The sequence below is a fragment of the Talpa europaea genome (genome assembly GCF_964194135.1).
Source record: "Talpa europaea genome assembly, chromosome: X".
Lineage (NCBI taxonomy): Eukaryota > Metazoa > Chordata > Mammalia > Eulipotyphla > Talpidae > Talpa > Talpa europaea.
In genome coordinates, this window is record NC_140081.1 from 96,229,197 (window position 1) to 96,252,024 (window position 22,828).

Consider the following 22,828-nt stretch of genomic DNA (forward strand, 5'->3'; position numbering starts at 1 on the left):
TGTTCACACCTGACGCTAACATACCGCCTGTCACAACCACTGGAGTCCCTGCTTCTAGTCAGGCAGCCTCACACACCTGCAGGCGACGCCAGTGCCCTCCACACTGCCAGTTGTCCGTCCTGCACCTACATTTTTCAGTAAGCATTCCTAAGACTTCACTGCAACAGCCTGGGCATTGCCCTATGCTCCACACTTGGGTCTGGAGAGCCAGCCAAGGAAGCTTGGAGGGCTCTGCCAGTCCAGCCCACGACTGGGGCAGGACAGAAGGTAAACTAAGAGACTGGCTCTTCACGAAACACTCCCGAGACACAGAAATGCAACGGGCAGACCCAACCTACCAAATGTAGAGCATCTGACTGAGGGACTTTCCAACTCCTCTTCTCACACCCCTTCTTTTTGCAGATGAGGAACCCGAGGCCCGACACAGAAGTTACTTACTCACAATCACACAGCAAAGTGCAGCGAGAGTCAGGACTCACACTTAAGTACCTTGTCTCTTCTAAAAGGACTTGTGGTTCAAAGAAAGATTCCGACTTCTTACATGAACCGCTAGCTATTTCCCCCAGCATAGAAGGGTGTGTGTTCATCTGACATCACAAATTCCCTGCATCGCCATCGTGAAAGCTCTTAGAGCGTTAATAATGCAAGGTCTGAAAACTGCAAGACTCCCTGGTTTGAAATACACTGCGCTGAGTCTTAATGAATTGGACTGGGGTAGCAAAGTGACAAGTTAAGAGTTAAATGTGGCGAGAACCTGGCAGCTCCAGCAAGATGTATGCGGTAGGAGGGAGGCCCAGGCCGTGGCTGAGAGGTTAGTAATGTAAACTATATACAACTTGGTATTTGTAAGGGGGAGTGCTTTGATAGAGATGCAAATGCTTTCGCACAGAGAGGGATTTTTAGAGAGCAGACTTTGGAACAGTAGAACTAAGAAAACATATAAAGCCTTAGCAGAAATTCCCCCTGTGTTTGCTTTCAGTTATTCTGAGAACGAGTGTATAGAACAGCAGAGCACAGAAAAAAAGCCACACACCCCAGAGCCATTACACAGTAGGGTACAAAACAGCGTTGAACCCATGGGGGTGGGAGAAAATGGGCACCAGGCGCCCCCTCTCTCCCCCCTCCTTGAAATGGAGATTGAGTCATATTGTGTCAGAACATATTTATCCCAGAGATCAGAACTGTAATAAGGTGGGAGCAGAAAAGGGCTTTAGACAGGAAAGTTTTCAACTCTAGTCTCTATAAGGCAGATTTTAGTTTCCAGGGAGAAAATCCATTTTTCTTTCATTAACAGACATGAACATTTTTTTTGAATGGATTTCACTTTCTGGCCCCTAAACTGGCATAAGAGAAGAAATTTCTGTCTGGGTTTGAACACAGCAAATCTCATCAGGGCTACAGAAAAACTGTTAGGAGAGCTATGAGCACCTGGCCGGGCTGGCTCACAGGGCATCATTCACCGCAGAGGCTACGTGACAGAAATCACCAGATCCTGTCACTGCGCGGCCAGGACTGGTAGTTGCCTAGGCTCCTGTCCGGCACTATGTGATACGTGTGCTCTCGCTTTCATTTCATCGATGGTGGAATTGACCAGCAGGGCCGTTTCTCAGCTGTTGCTGCTACAATGAATGGCCCTTTTCTGACTCATAAACACGCGGGAGTAGTTCAGCGTCTAGTGCAGCCGCAGCAGTCTCTTGCCTGTCCGCGTTGTCCACTTTTTCCCCTTCTTACCTTTCCCTATAGTATCTATTTCACTTCATCCTGTTAGCCAGATCGGATTCAGCATTCAGCAAGTCCAGAATGGCAAACAATTTATGGTCATTCAATCCTATTTTATCCTAGTCAACACTGATTTTACCCAGGTCCTACTGCCCACCATATTGCAGCTCCTCATGTCTGTTCTCATAAAAGATCTTACAGGACAGGAAGATCCCGTTGCCTGTAAGCAACACAATAGTACTTGTCATCCCAGACAGAGGCCTGATTCCTTTAATCATCCGAGCAAGCGTGGTAACTTCTCAGTCTTAGAGCGGTCTAATCAATATCCAAATTCACCTTCTCAACCTAAACAACACACACACACACACACACACAGAAAAACATGCACACATACATGCACAGCACACGCCTGCACACACATACGCACAGAGAGGCACCATACACATGCACGCGTACACATGTGCACACATACGTACACATGTGCGCACGTTCACAGACTCTTCTGCTCCCAAGAGCGGTCTCCTTTGAAGACGGCTCTGAGTTGGTGGTTCTGTTATGACCTAGGTGCCTCCAAGCTTTCACCCTGCTGTGTGGCCCCGGGACACAGCTGGCACCCGTGGAATCCCAGGATTCCTCCAGTAACTTCCAGAGCTTGTAGCCTTCTTTTGAGTCACTGATTCTTGGAATTTCCAACATGTTTTGAATACAGTTTCCTCTGGGAAGTCAGTGAGTCTAAAGTGCATCCAGCACGCATGTTCTCGTCCTGACAGTGTGAAGGACGTAAAGAGCCACGCTCTTCACGTGGCCTGTGGAGGGAGGCATCCTCCCAAGCCCAAGCCCCACGCCCACTCGCGCTGCGAGTCACCTGAACTGTGGACATGTCCTTATCTATGTGGGTGTTCCACGGAAACTACCTGTTCCTTTCCAAGGCTGAGACAATGAACCTTACGTAAGATCCAGCAAAGGTCTAGGTGGGAGGCTTCGGGGCTGTGAGACCAAGTGAGTAACACAGAAATCTGTACATTTTGCTTTTCTGATGCACAAATCAATGTGGACGTGTTGCCTCCTTTGCCCGGGAGGGTTGGAGGCGCAGAGAAAGAGAGTTCTCTCATTGGTGGGGGCAGCTGGAGAATTGCAGACCATGGTGGGTGGGGGTCCTGTGAAGTCGCCTCTCACCCCTATAAAAGTGCAACTGAGGGGCAAACAGAGCAAGCGACTTGACAGAGGTTAAGTAGACAGTTGAGTCCTGGAGTCTCCGGTGTTTACCTGTATCTCTCATGCCGTGTAAATAATACCAACATAACTAGCTAAAAAGTGAAGTTGTAGACACACCAGCTCCTTGACGTGATGTGCCAGAAAAGTTATTTTTAACCAAATCAAATGTTTTCAAAAAATGAACAGATATAAATTCAGCGAAACAAGCTTGCATGGGGACAGAGCTTGAAGGGCACTGAGTCTGGGCATCTCATCAGCCACCGGCTCCTTTGTGAGCTTCTGCTTGGTGTTCCCGCAATGCAGCGTTGGGCCCCTCTCTGTGCTGAGCAACTCTGCTCCGGATGGAGCAGTGCCCTCCCCCTCGCGTGTTCATTTCTCTTACTCATTCAACCCTGCCTCGTGCAGCAGGGTGAGTAACCCATGCATTCGAGGCGGCCTGAAGTCTCAGGGATTGCAGCTACACACTCCATCCTTGCTAGTGTGTGCTAGGCCCCGCTGCTGACAGGATGACTCCTGTGTCTGCGTGTGTTTCCTTGTGCACACCTGTTTGGCGGCTCCTTCTTCCAGGTGGTGCGATAGAGCGCACCGCCGTTTGTACAGTATTTTCCTTGTGATCACTGTTCTCAGTGCTAAATTCAGCCAAATCCGGGAGTGACCGCCCCATCGGTCATGAGCGTAGGAGGTGGGGACACAAGCATAGGCTTTCTAGGTACTCAAGGTAGCTAAATATGGTAGCGGAACCTCACCAATGTTTCAGCAAGTCCGTTCATTGTGTCAACTGAGGAAAACAGGCCAAGCCGATTCTGCCTAGAACATGCAGCCAAGATAGACATGGCTGCGGGGGTGAGAGGTATGGACCTGGGTGCTTTGAAATCATTGAGGACTCCTCTCCTCGGCTCCTCCTCCATTCGCGGTGCTGTCCCCAAGCATACAAAAGTCTGATGCTGGAGTCACGCGCTGCCATTTAGAGAGAATCACCTGGTAATAAATTAAAGTGAGGAAAACTGCAAGATAATTAGTCCCGGCGTCCGCACACTCCTGGGAAGCCTTTTTCCCACTTGTTCTACGGGTAACCTCATTTCTGCCCTCTGTGGCTCTGCCATTATTGCCTCTTGCTCGCTTGCCTACATTCTTTGAGTCAAGCAGTGCCACCTGTTTACTTACGCTTATCACAAGTGTCCCTGAAAGGAGAATCTTGCTTCCCGAGGTACATGACTTCCGGAAGGCTGGTGAGGCGTTCTCTTTTGCATCACCATTGCTTCTGGAAGCAGCCTTTGCATTTGGAACTGGCTTCCATGACTAGTAGAACTCAGACGCCCAGGGCTTTAGATTCCTCTTAGGGAGCATTTGAATGAGCTGGCTGCTCCCAGGACCGAACACAAAAGCCACCAAGAGCCCACCTTTGCCCGCGGCGTGCTTGCTTGTGTGAATGGGCCGAGCAGCAGACGTGCCATGAAGACGTGGACGGCGCTCCAGATAAGGGGCCGCGTGAAGACGACCCCAAGTGGCGGAAGTGCCCACGCGGCGGCCCTGCCTGTGTGTTCTCATTTCTTGTTTCTATTCCCTCTCTCCTAGGATGCGCCAACGTAAGCTAAGGTCCACGTAACTGCAAGGGCTCTTTACCACCGTAAGTGCCACTCTGACCCCCAACTCGAGACTCGCAGCAAAATGGATGCCACCGTGACAGACGATTTCCAACAGATCCTGCCCATCGAACAGCTGCGCTCCACGCATGCCAGCAACGACTACGTGGACCGGCCCCCGGCGCCCTGCAAGCAGGCCCTGTCCAGCCCTTCCCTGAGTGTGCAGACCCACAAGTCCGACTGGTCCCTGGCCGCCGCGCCCGCCGCCCTGCCCCGCAGTCTCAGCCAGTGCCACCAGCTGCAGCCCTTGCCCCAGCACCTGAGCCAGTCCAGCCTCGCCAGCTCCGTGTCCCACAGCACCACTGCCTCCGACCAGCGCCTCCTGGCCGGCATCACGCCCTCGCCGTCGGGCCAATCCATCGTCCGAACCCAGCCCGGGGCCGCGGTGCCCCCGAAGGTCGCGGGTGCCCTCAAAGGGGAGGCCGAGCGCGCCGCGCTGCGCCCCGCCGAGCACGTCTTCATCTGCGAGCAGTGCGGCCGCTGCAAGTGCGTGCTGTGCGCGGCAGCGCGGCCGCTGCCCTCCTGCTGGCTGTGCGAGCAGCGCTGCCTCTGCTCGGCCGAGAGCCTGCTCGACTACGGCACGTGCCTGTGCTGTGTCAAGGGCCTGTTCTACCACTGCTCCAGCGACGACGAGGACAACTGCGCCGACGAGCCCTGCTCCTGCGGGCCGGGCTCCTGCGCCGTGCGCTGGGCGGCCATGAGCCTGCTGTCCCTGCTCCTGCCCTGCCTGTGCTGCTACCTACCCACGCGCGGGTGCCTCCACCTGTGCCAGCGGGGCTGCGACCGCCTCCGGCGCCCCGGCTGCCGCTGCGAGGGCCACACCAACACGGTGTGCAGGAAGCTGTCCCCGGGCGCCGCCCCCTTCCCCAAGCCGCAGGACAAGGCCGTGTGACCCGCCGAGGGCACCGAGCCCCTCGCCCGCCCTTCGAGGCGCTGGCCGGGCTCCGAGGCTCAGGCGTCGAGCCGCTCGAGCCGAGTCCTCGCCGGATCGTTGGCGCCGCACCGGGGCCAAGGCCACGCTCATCCTGGCGCAGCCGCCTCGCTCTGCCCGCACCCCGCCCCGCCCCGCCCCGCCCCTGCGCCCCTCGCCCCTCGCCCCTAGCCGCCGCCCGCCAGCCCGTGCGGCCCTCGGGCCGTTTCAGGTGACGCCAGGCCCGAGACTGGACGCTGAGGACCGACGGGGCCGGCAACGCGGAGGCGCAGGGCTCTCCGGCGACGAGCCTCCCGCTGCGGGCCCTGCGCGTCCCTCTGCTCCCACCGGCCTGCGCAAGCTCTCCCCGCAGACGCTGCCACGGGCCGCGGAATGGCGTCCGCTCTCCCAGGGATCCCGACCCCCCCCAACCCCGGTTGCCTGCCCTTCCGCCCCCGCCCTCTCCTGTCCTGTCTTGCCCTCTGCTGTGCGCCTCCCCTTCGTGCCCCCACTTCCACGTTCCCTGTTGTCTTCCTCCCCCTCTCTCAGCCAACCTCTTTTTCTGCCTGTGTTCCTGTCTTGCCTGATCTGTCTTGGTGTCTCCCTATTGCTCTTTCTCGAACATGTCCGAAAGTGCTGTTTTCCCATAGGTGTTTCCTTCGACACCAAACTTCGCTATGCTATAATAGTTACTGATCTTTACGAAGGGAAATGGATGACCGTCCGGAACTGGTCACTAGCAATAGTCCATGCCTTGCCATGTGTGTGCACACTTACCTGTGTGTGAGTCTCGGAGGCCAAGTGAGCTTACATTTCCAGGTTTAGTTAGTTGGCGGTTTACTCCCTTTCCCAGTAACCAGTGTGTAGTATTGGCAGATCCACTAGCATGCTGGGTAAGCAGTGAGTCAGGACGCCCATTACTTGTATGTCTGACCCAAGTGCCAAAGGCAGACGTGCTTTATAGCTACATGACCACAGTGGAGGACATCGCAAAGGTCTGTCCCCTCTACGAGCTGACTGTCCTGAGACTGCCTGGCTCAGGTCTTAACAATAGACATAAAAAGTCATTAAACTTTAGAGCTGGAAGGAATCTTAACTGTTAATCTGGTTCAATGCCCTTATTTTAGAGATGGGAAAACTGAGGCCTGGAGATGATAGGAAGGGGCTTGCCCAAGGCCACACACACACGGAGTTAATGGCAGAGTTGGAACTGGAATGCAGTTCCTACTTCACGATTCTTTATCCTGCACCACACAAAGTCATGGGACTTGTCTCCTGGGACTCTGTTGACAACGACAGAGAGCTATTCCCGCTCAGTTACTGTTCAGGAACCAGGCTGAGTCAGCACGGGGTGGGGTGGGGGTGGGGGGGCTTCTGCAGTGCATGCAGGTCGTGGATTAACTTTTAACTATCAAATGTTAAAGTTGTCCCCACCCTCCACCCCCAAGGACATCCCCTTTGGCTCTGTCACCTTGTAGAAGCTCAAGTGTGGAAAAGACGAGCTTAAGGAAGCCCCAAGCAAACTGCGTCTTCGCCATTGCACCTGCCCTGGCTGCTCACGCAGCGCTCAGCTCACGTCTGGCTTGGTCTGCAGCCGCAGTTGCCTGAGAACACAGATTTCAGCCACAGTGGAAAACTGAGACGAAAGTTGCGTGACGCGGGTCCCTGACCTCTTCTTAGGAACACGGAGAGTCTATGTCGAATCCCCCTCAGTGGGAAAAGGCTGCAGTGCTGATGGCAGGCTTCTCAAGAGACCGGAATTAGATAGCGTCCCTTCGTAAGCAATTTGAAATTGAAGTGCTCCCACTCAGTTGAAGACTTCCAGACTCTGAGTTCATTCATCATCTCTTAGAGTGTGCGTTGCAGGCGGAGGGGCGGGGAGAGGCGTGTGGTCCCGCCCCGGGAAGGTGGGAGCGCGGGCGCCTGTTGGTGGGTCCCGCAGAAACATGCGCCACCCAGTCGCTGCTGCTTCTGAATCTTCCTGAGCGTCCTGACTTTTGGCTGCACACGGCCCCACACCTTCACTTTCACCTCCTCTTCCAGAATTGCTTTGCTCTATTTTTGTATATATAAATATGTTATGATGATTATTAATAATGTTAATGATATTGCTGCAAATGGTGCCATATATAAGGTTTGGCTTCTTGGAACACTTATAAACCGAAACCAATACCTGTAACCTCTTTTGTGGCTTACAGATCCTTCCATTTTGAGTAATTTTTTGTTTTATCTGACAACTCTGCCTGATGGAACTTTGAACTTACCAACCCTGAAAGCGAGGCCCAGTTCTCTGGGTCAAGCTGGATGTTGAAGAGTAGCTGCACAGACTTCTCCCTGCTTCTGCTTGAAATTCACTTAGAGCTGAGATACATAAGGATTCTATGGCACTAGTGCATTGTTCCCGGACCTAAAGTTATTCTCTGGATGTCTGCTGGTTTGTTTGGGGGCCTAATATAACACAAGTCCCTCTTTGTTGCTAGCTCCTTGATGTCATAACCCTGCAGTCCTTACTCAGGCAAATCGTACACTGTTGGGGGCCCTGGGCTCTGCCATACACCCAGAGGAGCGCTTCTCAGTGTATTTCTGAATGGCCTTACACTTGGTGAAAGAAACTGAAGGGTTACTCAAGTGCAGTTGCAATCCGCAATCTGCTGTTGAGTCAGGGCTCGCACTTGTGTCCAAGTTGGCCTGAGACGGACTGCGTCTGGTTACGCGTAGATGGGTCCTGTTGGGGCGTGTGCACAGACGTGCCAGTGAATGTGCATATGTCCCCTTCTGTGAGAAAGATATGTGTGTATACATACATCTATATGTATATATACATATACGTATGTAAATATATATTCACACATCTCTATATATTTTAATGTATTGCACATGTATATTTAAAATATATACGAAAGAACTATAAACCCTGCAGAGAGGCTCTGTTTTCATTATTTTTCTACTTTGTGTCATGTACTGTATAAACAGGAATGTTTAGAGGGTGTTTCCTGCTTAGCATTTTCTGGCAGTTAAGTCATCGCTCACCCCCTAACGCTGCTGCTTTCCACATATTGGTCTCTTGATACATTTCATAGGCTTCAGCCAAGAGTTTTCCTTTGGTTCCAGCCCATCTTCCCTCATCCTTCTCGCTAGAGTGAATATGCTGGAGCTTCCATGGCACAATCGGACGTGCTAGTGACTACTTTAGGCACATCACCTATTAGCTCACTTAATCTTACATGTGCCTACATCTAAGACGCAGGTACTGTGACAGTTGCCACTTAAGGGATGCGCAAGCTGAAGCACAGGAAAGTGAAGTGACTTTCCACAGGTAACAGAACATGTGATTGGGGGCGCTAAAAATGGCACCTGGTTTGCCTGACGGCCAGTCCGTGCACCAGAACCAGACACAGCAGTCTTGAGCATCATGTAAGCGCCTCTGGAGGAATGAGCCTCAAGTGCTGAGTAACGCTTCCGCTGACCAGAGTAGCTGGAGGCCCGAGTTGGAGCAGTGTGCGCCTGCGCTGTGAGTGGCCCTGCCGCCGAGACGTCCTCCGTTGCCCCTTCCCGGGCTGGTGGGCTTCGCTGCCACTCCCTCGCGCACACACTCACTCGCCAGGTCCCGTTTCTCAGAGCGCACACGGGGTCGAGCTGGTAGGGAAGTGTTTCCACTCGTGCCGGAGCATGAGAGTTTATTTGGGTTTGTCTTTATAGGTCCAGGAAATCTGATTCCATTTCTTTCTGCAGCAAGTGGAACTCCAGCTATCTGGGGGATGAGATCGGTGGGAGCCGTCACATTTCAGCTACTTGAGCACATCCTCCTGATCCAAATGCTCACCTCTGTGGTCAGCGTAGCGCCTCGCCTTCCCCATCACCTCCTTGGGGAAGATCTACCCCATTAGCAACTTTTCACACTTAGAGACAAAGACGCACAGGCAGGGAAAGGCCTGTCTAGAAGCCACAGGGTTCTGAGTTTGGTCAGAATTATGGCTTAATTCCAGATTTCCCAATTTCCAGAGGTCTTGGTCTGAGTTTCTTGGGAACTAGAACTTGGAGCAAAGGCTACGGTGCAATCCTAGGGAAGGAAGGGCAAGGAGGAAGAGTAGTGAAGGAAAGGAAATGAACAAAGAAGGGTGTCGCTGTTTGGGCCACAACCTGTTTCACGACGAGCCGATTTTCCACTGTGTTATGACAGGCCAAGCCACGGTCTCCATACAGCCCATTTGGGGGAGAAAGTGAAAAAAGTTCATCACTTGTCTCCCAGCTCATTCGTCAGATACCCTCCGTGTGGGATGTTAACCACCCCTCACTTGTGGATAGCGCACATGTGGCAGTCCAAGCATGTGTCTGGGCACCTTCTACCCCCGCGACGGTGGGGCAGCAAGTGTGTGGAGATGGGGAGATGCAAGAGCTTAGCATGTGCTAGACCTGTGCTTTCCTCATGTCTTTACCCACATTCACTCAAAGCCACTGGTCACCCACTGGCCTTAAAGTAAGCCTCACCACGGTATGCAGAAATGTCCTAGGTTTGCCTTCCCCCCTGTCTTCTCTGATGTGCTTTGAAGGGCTTCTTTCTACATGGACAAGAAGTCCCTGGTTCAGCTAGAGGGAAAACAAAGCCTCAAAATATTCTTCTTCTTTGTATAAGAAGAAACTTTATCTTACTGCATGTGTGAGCGCTGCGTGCACGCGAATGCACACGTGTCCATTCAGGCCCCATCAGCGTAACAGCGGGAAGACTGGTCAGGTTAGTACATTCAGGGGAAACAGCCAAATAAGTTACTTTGCACCATGAAAATAAAACATTTTGTTCATTGGCTGGACTTTTTCTATTTCAGCCACTAACTATGGTGGCATTATAATGACACATTCTAAAAGCTACTCTATTTCTTAGCCTCTTACATAGTAGTTCCCTGTGCCCTAGGGGTCATTCTTACGTGAACTCAAAGCATCTAGTTGTACATCCCACCAACATGCTTCCATGTCTACGAGCAGGATCATAAAAGCATCGAATGCATCCACTGATCTGATTCTTGCTTGCTCAAGTAAGAAAAGATGGGCAAATGGGAATTCCAAACGTTTTTCAAGGTGACTAATGAAATCCTGCTATCGCTCCAATAATCTGCTCTTCCCCGGTGACTCCGCCTCAGTGAGTGCAGTGGTTACGTCTCAACCCTCGCTGTGTTTGACTCATCAGCAACGTTTGACACAGGGGCTCACTCTATGCTTCGAAAAGCACTTTACCACTTAGTTTCCAGGACACCACACTCTCCTGGTTTTCCTCCTACTTCACTGCCTTGTCTTTGTGTTCTTCGTTGGATGCCCTCATCTCTCTCACCTCTTTATCTTCCCGTATCCCAGGGACTGGTCCTCACAATCTACTCTTTGGGTACCACTTACATAATGACTTTAAAAAATATTCCTGCCTGGACTCCTCCCTTGAACCGCCCACTCATATAGCCAACAGCCTGTCTCCACTCCGATACGTACTAGGGATTTCAAACATAACATGTTCAAACCAAGCTCCTGATCCTTCTCGCCTCAAACCTGATCTTTGCAGCCTTTCCTATTTCTTGAATGCCAATTCCAAAGTTCTAGTTGCTCAGATCAAAAACTTTGTACTGTTAGCAGTGAATTAAATATAATATATACACATGTTGACTGTCAGCGATGAACACTTGAAACTTATAAAATGTTAAAATGCAATGTTACTTCAATAAAAAAATTAAAACTTTGTAGTTCTTCACTCAAATTTTTATCGCTTGTGAACGTAGCCCAAGTTCTCAACCTCCACGTGACCAAATAATCTTCTACTCCGGTGAGTTAGGCTGGATCGTGTGGTCACCAGTAACTCTCTTGAATTTGTGGGCTAAGGTTTGGTAAGACTGAAATCTGTAGTCCCTTTATCCTAACCTTGGTCTGCATCCCGATCTTCACCCTCAGATTTGTCATCACAACACTACCAGTTTTGCTGCTTTCAAAGACCAGGACAGACAAGACACATAAGTCTCAAGGAGAAATTTCTTGAGAACACTACACACCACTCAGGGAAATTGCTGTCATCCCAATTGAAGCTACAGATGTTTCCTCACTTGTGTTCGTTTCCGGTTCCCTAGAAATGAAGGGGGCGACCCAGACCTACAACTTGTCATTCTCCTGCTCTTCAGTCTGTACCAGAGAATGCCATGTCTTGGTAGTAAAAGACACAGATGTCAGGATTGAAGGCCCCAAGTCCTTGGAGAACTAACCACTGTTACACGTTGCTAAGGAGAAACGACAGCAAGAGAGACATTCACTCAGGCAAACACCCGACTTTATTATAAGCACAAGTCGCCTGTGTGTCTGATTGTGATAAAGTGTGAGGCACATGCACCCTAAAAACCCATCTTGAAACTATGTCCAAAACAGGAGGGAGACCAAACGACTCCCTTGGCTCTTCTGAGGTCTGCACTGGACCTCAGCCTTCAAAGACTACCTTCTAATAACAAAAAGAGACATGCTAAAAAGAAAATCCAAGAAAAGGAACACTACTTTTTAAAGACTGGATACTAGTCAGCTTAAACAATTTTGCCGTGTGATTTTTTTTTTTAATGGGTCACTTTCCAATGGGGGTGAAGACCTCCCAAGAAGGAGAAGGCCAAGACCCACACATAAGCTAAATCGAAAGATGGGGAAAAACGCAGTGGGAAGTAATAGTGGATGTGGGTGCAGAAAGAAAAGCAAAAGTTAAGAAAGTACACATGGGGAGGAAGGCGCTCCAAAATCAGCTCATTTCCTCTCATGTAAAACTCCACTCCCCAACCTCTTCCCAAGTTGTACCCTTGAACTCCTTTTTGTCTTTGACTTACATCAATAATCTTTTTCTTCAGACTCCTACAGCACTCCCAATGGAATGATTCTCTCTGTAAGTGTATGAGTGTGTGTGTGTGTGTGTGTGTGTGAGAGAGAGAGAGAGAGAGAGGGAGAGAGAGGCAGAGAGAGACAGAGAGGATGTGGATGTGACTTGAGCTCTGTCCTACAGGCTAACACTCACAGTCTTTTAAACTCCCCTCTTGGGCATGCCTCATCATACTTGGATCTTACAATAAATGACAAGGCCTCACTCCTTCAGCGAGAAATACCAGACTGGGTTTGTGGCTGTCCCTGGATTGTCTTCTGAGTCAATGTGGTGTTACAGAAATCACTGTACTTGAGGCCAATTAAACCAGAATCTTTAGCCATAGGACAGAGGAAGGGCTTTTTTAAAACTCTTAGGCGATTATAATATGCCATCAGGGCTGAGAAAGTCCAGTCCCCGCATTCTACAAACACAGCTGCTGAGGCTCGGGTCGGGGTGTGAGGCACTCGGAACAGACGGCGAGGGGTGTACGGACTCTGAGGCCAGAGCTGTTGCCTTTCTGTCCCGCTGGCCCTCTCTGTACCCCACGCCTTCTCTGGACCTTTGCTTCCTCATCTGTAAAGTGAAGACAGTGCAGCCTGAAGGCTGTGTGGCAGTACCGCACACAAACGCACAAGAAGGCTGGATTTGAGGGAACTGATCGGAGCCGGAGTCTCTTAAACAATGTCACGAAAGCTGTCTTTTAGTCTAGTCAGGCAAGCACAGGCCAATATAGACACTTGCCCTCAGTGACAAGTTGAGGACATAGGTCAGACTTCTCTCTTTCTCTCACTGGGAGAGCGATGCAAAGAAATGTAAAAGTTATCTGGACTTTGCAGTCTCAACCAATCATAACATGGCCTGAGGACAGAAAGAGCCCAGAGTTTCTGTGGAACTTATAGATTCCATCCCTGAGGCCTGTCAGGGGTTGAGGGGAGAGGGTGAAAAAAAAAATGTCTTCTGGAAGGTAATAGCACAGGAAGCCAGAGGGAGGGCTGCCCACTAGGCGGGGGCTACTGCTGGAGAAAGGTCGGGTCTGAGGAAGTAGATTATTTGGGGAGCTGGTATTCCCAAAATGATGTGTGAGCACTAGGAACACATTTCCTGAATTCCAGGGCCCTATACCAGGGCATCCAAACCCATTCCTGTCCTATCCATCCCAGATATTAGGAATTTCCACACGGGGGCCACTTCAATTCCCCTAGGAGTCATACATCTGGCTACTTGTTTATTTGGCAAAAATGGAATTTTGTACCATTTATAAAATGGACCTCTTGTGTCTTCCTTATTTTGAAAGTATAATACACATTCCTAATTCATCATTCATTTTTGCCAACAATTTTTAAGTATTTATTTGAAAGTTATTTTTAAATACAAAAAATATTTATCTAACAAAGCGCCCCTTTATCCTCTTATTTGAGCCATGCTAGTAAATTAAAAACAAGCCATGATTAAAGTAAGTAATTCTATACGTGACAGTACAAACTAGTTCTCAAAATCTCGTTAGTAAATACATGCTTTCCTCTTGAAATGCTGCCTTGCTAAGAGGCGAGAGACGAGGAGTCAGTGGGAACCAAGAAGCCTGACAGGAGAGTGGTGGGCGCGGGCTGCGCGGGGCCGGTGTCTCGCCCGCCCCCGGCAGGCGCTCCTCGCAGGGAAGGGGTGACCTGCACTCGGAAAACACCGGCTTCTTAGAGGCCCCGTTTTGTCTCGTTCTCAACAAAGGGTCGGATCTGCTGGTGGCACCACTGCGTGGGCATGAACAGTCGGGACACTGAAATCTGTTTCAAAAGCACTTCAGATGAGCAGGGCGGAGATCGGCACAGGGAAGAAAGGGGAGTTACTGCGTGAGAAGGGCAGAGCCCACCGGAACTCGGGAAGCAGCACTGACTTTCGACTTCAAAGACAAGCGTAGTAGCACACCCGTCGGCATGAGATGGGAGGAGCCTCAATAAGCTGCGTCCAGACGGGCGTTGCTGGCTCAGGCGCCGCCCCGGGCAGCTCTGGAAAGCTCCTCGCGCTTTCTGGGCCCGGGAACTGTGACTTCAATTGCTACGACCTACTTCTTTTCAGTGTAAAAATGGCTCTGTGAGGCGAGTCACCGTTTTGCCAGGGTGGTCACAGTTAACACCTGCTTCCCGGCATATCCCAAAGTCTCCTCTCACATGCTGAGAACTTCCTTCGCCCCCACAGTGTTTTCATTTGCCTCTTCGCGCCCCGTCACCTCCCCTGGCGCCAACACTCTCTCCCACGAGCGAACTTGCCCAATGAAGTCTGAAGCTTAGGTACGAATGACCATTTGCTCCACGTTTTCACCTAAACAGGTGAACATGGTTGGAGAAAAACACAAAACCACAACTTTCAAGTGGGCCCTCAGCACCACCAGGCATCTCTTTTGGGTTTCTCTGTTCAGTTTTTTCCCCAACTCTTCGAGAGGCTACTTCACACCTTTATCACACCCCTAGTACTCCCAACCCATCCATGCCTACACCTCCAGTCTGTGATCTTGTCACACGTCCTCGAGAAAATAGCACTCTCTCGAGTTCACTTCAGCCAGCCCTTAAAACCAGCCCTCCACTAAAATGGCTCTTATCAATGTCACTGATGATTCCACCTTGCTAAATCCAGTAGTCTCAGCCTTCATCTTACTCCACTTATCATCAACTCAACCACTTGTCCCAACTGGTCAAATCCTCTATCTTCTTTTCTTTATAACTGAGGTAACCTCGCTTTACAACGCTGCATATGACTTAGGGAAACAGGTTCACACTTCTCAGATGTGTGTCACCAACCACACCCACCGTCATCGAAGCACCCCCAGCCCTCCACCACAATCCATCCGACCCCTTCCCTCTTCTGCCCCCCTGCCCGCTCTAGTAGCCTCAGTCTTGCAGTTATATTTCTAGGGGTTGTTCTGGCTTAGTTTTGTTCTTTCCTTTGTTCCCCTATGTTCCACATAGGCATGAAATCACGTGGTGTTTGTCTTTCTCCTCCTGACTTATTTCACCTAGCACAATTCCCTCCACTTCCATCCATGTTTCACACATGGCAAGATTTCATCTTTTTTATAGCTGAGTAGTATTCACAGAGTAGTATGAGCAGTGTCTCTCTCTCTCTCTCTCTATATATATATATATATACACACACACACACGCACACACACACACAGTATCTTCTTAATCCACTCCTCTGTTGGGCACTTAGGTTACTTCCATAACTTTGCTATTGTAAATCATAACTTTGCTTTCCCCCAAAAGTCTAGCAAAGCCTCAGTCAAGGACGTGCATACAGTTATTTTATTGGGGAGGTGACTCAAGACGCAGAGTGATAGAAGAGTGAACCAAGAAAGACAAAACCATCAGTGCAAGGGTTTGTTAGTGATCTGTTTATTACTGCAAGCAACTGTGGATTATTTCCATGGAGGATTCTCTTTGGAAGTGTGTAGAATATCTTCAGAATTTTCCACCAGACATAGAAGAGGGAAGTGTTTATCCATAAAGATTTCATTTCCCATTGACCAAAGGTCCCCCCAGAACGTGTTAGCTCACGGGCGCTTTCAGGGCTGTTTATCACCCAGAATTGCTGACCAGCCACCTGCAGGCATCTCCTCTGGTAGCAGCAGAGGAGTCCCAGGGCAGGGAGCAAGAGTGTGAGACACCACAATGAAGTCGTATCAAGCTACCCCTGCATTCAGCAGCCATAGCAATGAGAAATGGGCATAAAAGATGCTCAGCGTGCCCTCCTGAAAACGCCCTTTACTTGGCATTTAGGACACCGCACTCTCCTAGTTCTCTTCTTCCCTCATTGACTTCTCCCTGCCCACAGCCTTTCATAGTTTATCCTCATCTCGCTGAACTCTGAGTTTTAGAGCGTGCAGGGGTTTGGGCCTTAGGCTTCTCTTCTGATGCCTGTTCGCTTGATAATCCCATCTAGTGTCCTGGATTGAAACACCCTTTATATATGCACAACTCCCAATTTTTTATCTCAAGCCCCAACTTTCCCCTCAATTCCAGGTTGCCCATTTAAGATTTGTGGTTAAAACTTTAATAACGACATAAAATTTAACATATTGAAGAAGGAAATCTTGATTTCTATATCCTCGAAAGCTGTGCCTCCCTCAGTTTCCACCTACTTCAGTAAATGTTGACTCCATTCGTTCAACGACTCAGGCCAACCATTTGGAGGTATCCTTGACTCCTGGCTTTCCTCATTTCAATCTGTCAACAAATCCTGTTGACTCTACCTAAAAATAAATCCAGCACTTGACCACTTTTCACTCTTATCGCTGCTGCCACCCGGGTCTGAGCCACCACTATCTCCTGACTTGGTAACTACAGCTGCTCCTTGATTCTCCTCTTGACCTCTCCCCCAAAGTCTAATCCCAGGGGATAAATTAGACTGAGGGTTCTAAAACTGAAGGCCAGATGTTGTCATCCGTTTGGAAAATACTCAAGTGATGTTCCAATTCACTTTGAATCAGATTCACCATTTTCCTCCTGGCTATAAGGCCCCCACATGCCCTTCTCCTGGTATCTATTATGGCCCATGTGCTCAATTCAAGCACCCACTCACTTGTTAGTTCCAAGGAGGCTTTCCCTAAGCACCTAAAGTCAGTGTTGGCCATCACTGGAGCTAGTCTTTTGTTTTACTTTGTTCTCTTCTCCCATAGGACGTCTTACTATTTGATTATATTTTACTGTTGAACAAATAAATAAATGGAGCTGAAATTGGAACAATCTTTATCAAAGTCAACAAGTATTGATCGAATGTCTCCTATGTGCCAGACTTAGCTCTAGGTACTGCACCCCTCTGTCCCTCCCGAAACTCTTCCCTTGCCCCTGGAATTATAGTTATGAAATTAACTAAAGCCTTGAAATTACATGGATTCCCCTTTCACCACTTTCCGGTGGAGACTGTTCATTCTCCCATACATGAGTTCGCTGCATTCCCGATGCAGTCTAGACTCCAGGGAGCTGAAAACTTGCATATTTTCCTCATAAAAAGTGTTGGTTGAAATTGGAAGTATATGACTTCCTGCTGGCAGAACACCAGCAGAATCTTTCCTTTAAAGCAATGCCTATCATAATTAGAGAAAAGAGAGACCACTGCTGGCACGAGTTCTAATCATTTACAAAGGCAGGTGTACTGGGCCTCCTTACTGTACAAGTACTTCCAGAGCAGTATGTCTGGGAACAGCTACAATATCAAAGTAATAGATACCAATTATTTATTTTTCATTTTTTTTTAAAGATTTTTATTTGTTTATTTATTTATTTATACAAGCACTGGGTACAGTCAGAGGTGTGGGAGGGTGAGAGAATTCACCAGAGCCAGAGCGGGGAGCAGAACAGAGTGACGAAGGACACTGCTGAGGGGAGCAGCGGGCGGCAGGAGAGGTCTGCGCGCCATGTGGGACCCTCCTCCCGTGGCCAGGGAGCAGCCGGGGATCGAACCGGTGCTGTAGAGACCGCAGGCAGCTTTGCAACCCAGCGCTCAACCGCTGCACCACTGGGGAGGCCCTAGATACCAATTATTGAGTTCCTGCTATCCTCATGACAACTTTATGAAATACATTTTTATCACCATTGAAAACAAATGTGGAAACTGAGGCTTTGGAAAATTATGTAATTTGTATTAGGCCATGAAATTAATGAGTGGAAGAGCTAGGACTTTCCCAGCTGTACTGAGTATAATCAAGGGACATGTGGAGTTCTGGAGGCACCTGTTGACTGGTTGGGGGAGACTGAAGGTGACGCACGCCACACAGTTCATGTACGGACCTCTTGGCGGTGTTCAGAGATGAGTAGTAGGATCCATAGCTCTTTGTTGAGTTCTCCATCCCAGCTGTCCTGAGTCCCTCCCCCTCCCCCTGCTCTTTAATGCCCCCTGAAATTTGGCTGTGCCCATCTCCTGGTATCAGCAAGGCAGGAATGAAGTTGACCTCTGAGGAACTGGGGAAGCCAGGCTGCGCACCATGCCCCCTGGGAGAAATTGCATCCCGAGAAGTTGTCTCTTGGCAATGTGTTGTGCTGCCTTATGCGCGGGGGTGTACAGCAGAAGTCAATCCGTTATTCTTATTTTCTTCAAGGAGTCTATTCTGAGTTCGTTGTTGTTTCCGCTGGATCCCTGCACTTTCCAAAAGGTATCGTCTTCCATGGGTGGTTGGAAAAAAGAATTTCACCATCTTGCTGATGTTACTTTGCTGAGCTAGGATTTAAAACCAGGTTTGGGGACCTCCCTGGTGGCACAAGGGGTTAAGACACAGCCTGTGAAGCTGTCCTGCAGCCTCTGCAGCACGAGTTCAATCCCCGGCTGGCCAGGGAGCTACCCACGTGGTGCAACAGACCTCTCCTGACTTGCCCGCTGCTCCCCTCAGCAGTGTACTTTGGTCGATCTGCCTGTTCTGTCCCCCGCTTTATCTCTGGTGAATTCTCTCACCTCCCACACCTCTGGCCTGTACCCCAGCTCTTGTATGCATAAATAAATCTTTAAAAAAAATAAAAATAAAAACAGGTTTGTCCCAATCAAACATCATGTGCTTTGCACTCCATACTAATTTAATTATGAATTATATCCATTTTAGAATGTGTGTGAAAATTAAACACACCTTTGCGTTTTATCAGTAGCCTTCAGCCCAAGCAACCCATTGCTTGAAATTCCATCCCACCTTGACTTCCATTAAGCTATGTTTTCTTGATTTCCCTCCATTTCTTTCTTTATTCATTAAGTTATCATGGGTTTGCATTGCTTGTGTTTTAGAAGTATAGGCTCCCCGCTTCAGGTGTTGTTACCACAACACACCCATCACCGAAACACCTGTAGTCCACCACCATAAACAATGGTGCGTCTGCACTCTTTGTTCTCACTCCTTCCCTCTACCTCCTGAAGCCTCAGTTCGATCACCAGATTTCTGGGTTTGTTATTAGTTTGGCTTTATCTGAAACTTTTTTTTTTGTTTCTTTACATTCCACATATCAGTGACACCAGCCAGTATTTGTCTTTCTCCTTGATGTATTTTGCTTAGCATCATCCCCTCCAGTTCCATCCATCTTGTTTTAAATAGCAATAGTTTATCTTTTTTAAGAGCTGAGTAATAGTCCGTTGTGCATATAGTCAACATTTTCCTGATCCACTCATCTGTCTTTGGGCAATTTCGTTGTTTCCATGGTTTGGCTGTTATAAATAATGCTGCAATGACCACAGCAATGCATATTTCCCTCTGATGTAGTGTTTCCATAGCCTCTGGGTAGATACCTAGGAGTGGAATTGCTGGCTCATATGGCAGATCCATTTTTAATTCTTTGGGAAACCTCCATAATGTTTTCCACAGAAGCTAAACCGGTCTGCATTCCCACCAACAGTGCATGTGCTCCTTATTATTCTCCGCATCCTCTCCAAAACCTATTGTTTGTGATGTTTTGATATGGGCCATTCACACAGGTCTGAGGTGATATCTCATTGTGGTTTTAATGTGTACTTCCCTGACCATAAGTGAGGATAAGTGTTTTCATGTGCCTGTTGGCATCTGTGTGTCATCTTTGGAGACGTGTATACTCAGCTTTACTACCTATTTTTTTGACTGGGATATGAGTTCTTTGTAGATCTTGGAGATTAACCCCCTGGTTAGATGTTTGGTGTGCAAATATTCTCTCCCATTTGATAAGATATACTTTTGTTTTAGTAACAGTTTCTTCCATTGTGCAGAAGACTTTTAGTTTGATATGGTCCCAATTGTTTATGTTCTCTTTTGTCTTCTGGTTGCTGTTGGAGACAAATTCACAAAGATAGTGAAATTCACAAATTCACTAAAGTCTATGTCATGGAGTGTTTTTCCTATGTCTTCTATATATTTTATGGTTTCAGGTCTTACATCCAAGTCTTTTATCAGTTTTTGAGTTAATATTTGTGTATTATGTGACATAGTGGTCTAGTTTAACTCTTTTGCATGTTGCTGTCCACTTTTCCCAGTATTAATTATCAAATTATACTTTTTTCAATGTATATGCTTGACTCCTTTGTCATAGATTAACTGTCCATATACATGTGGTTTTATTTCTGGGCTCTCACTTCTATTCCATTGGTCTGTGTGTCTGTTTTGTTCCAGTACCATACTGTTTTGATTGTTACAACTTTGTAGTATAATGTCTGGAAGTATGGTACTGCCATCTTTCCTCTTTTTTTTTTTTTTGTCAGGATTGCTTTGGCTATTTGGGGTCTTTCGTGGTTCCATATGAATTTCAGTAGTGTTCAATTTATATGAAAAATGCCATTGACACTTTCATAAGTATTGCATTGAATCTATCTATTGCTTTGGGTAAGATGGCCATTTTAGCAAAGTTAATTCTTCCACTCCATGAGCAGGGAATATCTTTCCATATCTTTGTGTCTTTGATTTCTTTTAACAATGTTTTAAATTTTCTCTGTATAGCTCTTTCATCTTCTTTGTTAAATTTACCCCTAGGTATTTAATTCTTTTTTTAAAGATTTATTTATTTATGCATACAAGAACTGGGGTACAGGCCAGAAGTGTGGGGGGGTGAGAGGACTCACCAGAGACAGAGTGGGGTACAGAACAGGTGGATTGACTGAAATACACTGCTGAGGGGAGCAGTGGGTGAATCAGGAGTGGTCTGCTGTGCCATGTGGGTTGCTCCCTGGCCAGGGATCGAACTCAGGATGCAGTGGCTGTGGATAGGTTCATAGGTTGTGTCTTAGCCCCTTGTGGCACCAGGGAGGCCCAGTATTTAATTCTTTTTGATGCAATTGTAGGTGGGATTGTTTTCTTGATTTATTTCTCTTCTAGCTCACTGTCTGCATATAGGAAGGCAACTGATTTTTGTGTATTGATTTTTGTAACCTGCCACTTTGATGAACTAATTTGTTGTTTCAATTAGTTTATTAGTGGATTCTGTAGCATCTTCTGTGTGTTTTATCATGTCATCTGCAGATAATAATAGCTTTATTTCTTCTTTCCCTCTTTGGACTTTTAAAATATATCCTTCTCTTGCTTAATTGCTCTAGCTTGGACTTTCAACAGTATGCTAAATAGTAGTGGTGAAAGTGGACAGTTTTTCACCATTGAGAGTGATGTTAATGATTTCCTCAATAATCCAATAGTCATTCAATAGTGTGATGTGGATTTGTCATATATGGCTCTTACTATGTTGATATTTGTTCCACATATGCCCAGTTTGGGGAAGATTTTCATATAAATGGACTTTGAGTCTTTTCAAATGCTTTCTCAGTATCTATTGATATGATCATTTGATTTTTATCTTTCCTTTTTGTTGATGTGTTGAATTGCGTTGATTGATTTTCAGATGCTGAACAATCCTTATATCCCTGGAATAAATCCCACTTGGTCATGGTGTATGATCCTTTTAATGCATTGTTGGATTTGGCATGCTAAGATTCTGTTGAAGATTTTTGCATCTATGTTCATCAGAGAAATTGTCTGTAGTTTTCTTTTTTGTGTGTGTTGACTTTATCTGGTTTTGCTATTAGGGTAATAGTGGCCGAATAAAAAGTGTTTGGAAGCATTCCCTCTTTCTCAATTTGTTGGAGGACGTTGGGAAGGATAGGTAGTAGCTCATTTTTGAAGCTTTGGTAGAACTGATTAGTGAAGCAATAGTCTTGAACTTTTGTTTCTAGGGATACTTTTGATTCCTGCTGCAATGTCCTTGCTTGTAATTTGTCTGTTCAGATTTTCTATTTTTTCCTGATCCAGTCTCTGGTGGTTGTGTATTTCTAAGAATCTGTCCATATCTTCTAGGTTATTCAACTACTGACACATAAATGTTCATAGTAATCTCTTTTGACCTCAGTTTCTGAGATGTCTGTTGTAACTTCTCCACTTCCATTTTTGATTCTATTTATTTTGGTTTTATACTTTTTTCTTTGTGAGCCTAGGTAGAGGTTTGTCTACTTTGTTTGCTTTTTCAAAGAACCAACTTTTGGTTTCATTGATTGTTTGGACTGTCTTTTTATATTTATATTTAATTTATTTCTGCTCTAGTTTTTATTATTTCCTTCCTTCTGGCTTTTGATTTTGTTCTTTTTTCTAGTTTCTTAAGGAGCGAGGTAAAATTATTTACTTAGGGTCTTTCTTGTTTCTCAATGTGGGCCTGTATTACTATAGTACTGCTTTTGTTGTATCCCATAAGTTCTGGAAGGTTGTAGCCTCATCATTTGTCTCAAAGTATTATTTTAATTTCTTCTTTGATTCCTTCATTAATCAGTCATTCAGTAATGTGTTGTTCATTTTCCACACATTAGAGGTCTTGCCTGCTTTTTCTTGTAACTGACTTCTAGTTTGATACCAGTGTGGTCAGAGAAGATGCTGTTATGATTTCATTCTTCATGAATTTCTTAGTACTTGTGTTGTGACCCCTCATGTGGTCAATGGTGAAGAATGTCCCATGTGCTCTTGAGAAGAATGTGTATTCAGCTTTTTTTTGTGTGCATTGCCCCATAAATATC

The 22,828-nt window shown here is 47.5% G+C and overlaps 1 protein-coding gene across 1 annotated transcript; it reads left to right on the top strand.

Moving 5' to 3' along the window:
- Positions 1-4,602: 4,602 nt before the first annotated feature.
- On the top strand, positions 4,603-5,566 carry SPRY3 (sprouty RTK signaling antagonist 3; the record flags this gene model as incomplete). The annotated part of the gene is made up of 1 exon (XM_084258455.1): positions 4,603-5,566. The coding sequence occupies one exon, from the start codon at positions 4,603-4,605 to the stop codon at positions 5,467-5,469; it is 867 nt and encodes a 288-aa protein (XP_084114581.1). The 3' UTR covers positions 5,470-5,566.
- Between the last annotated feature and the right edge of the window lie 17,262 nt (positions 5,567-22,828).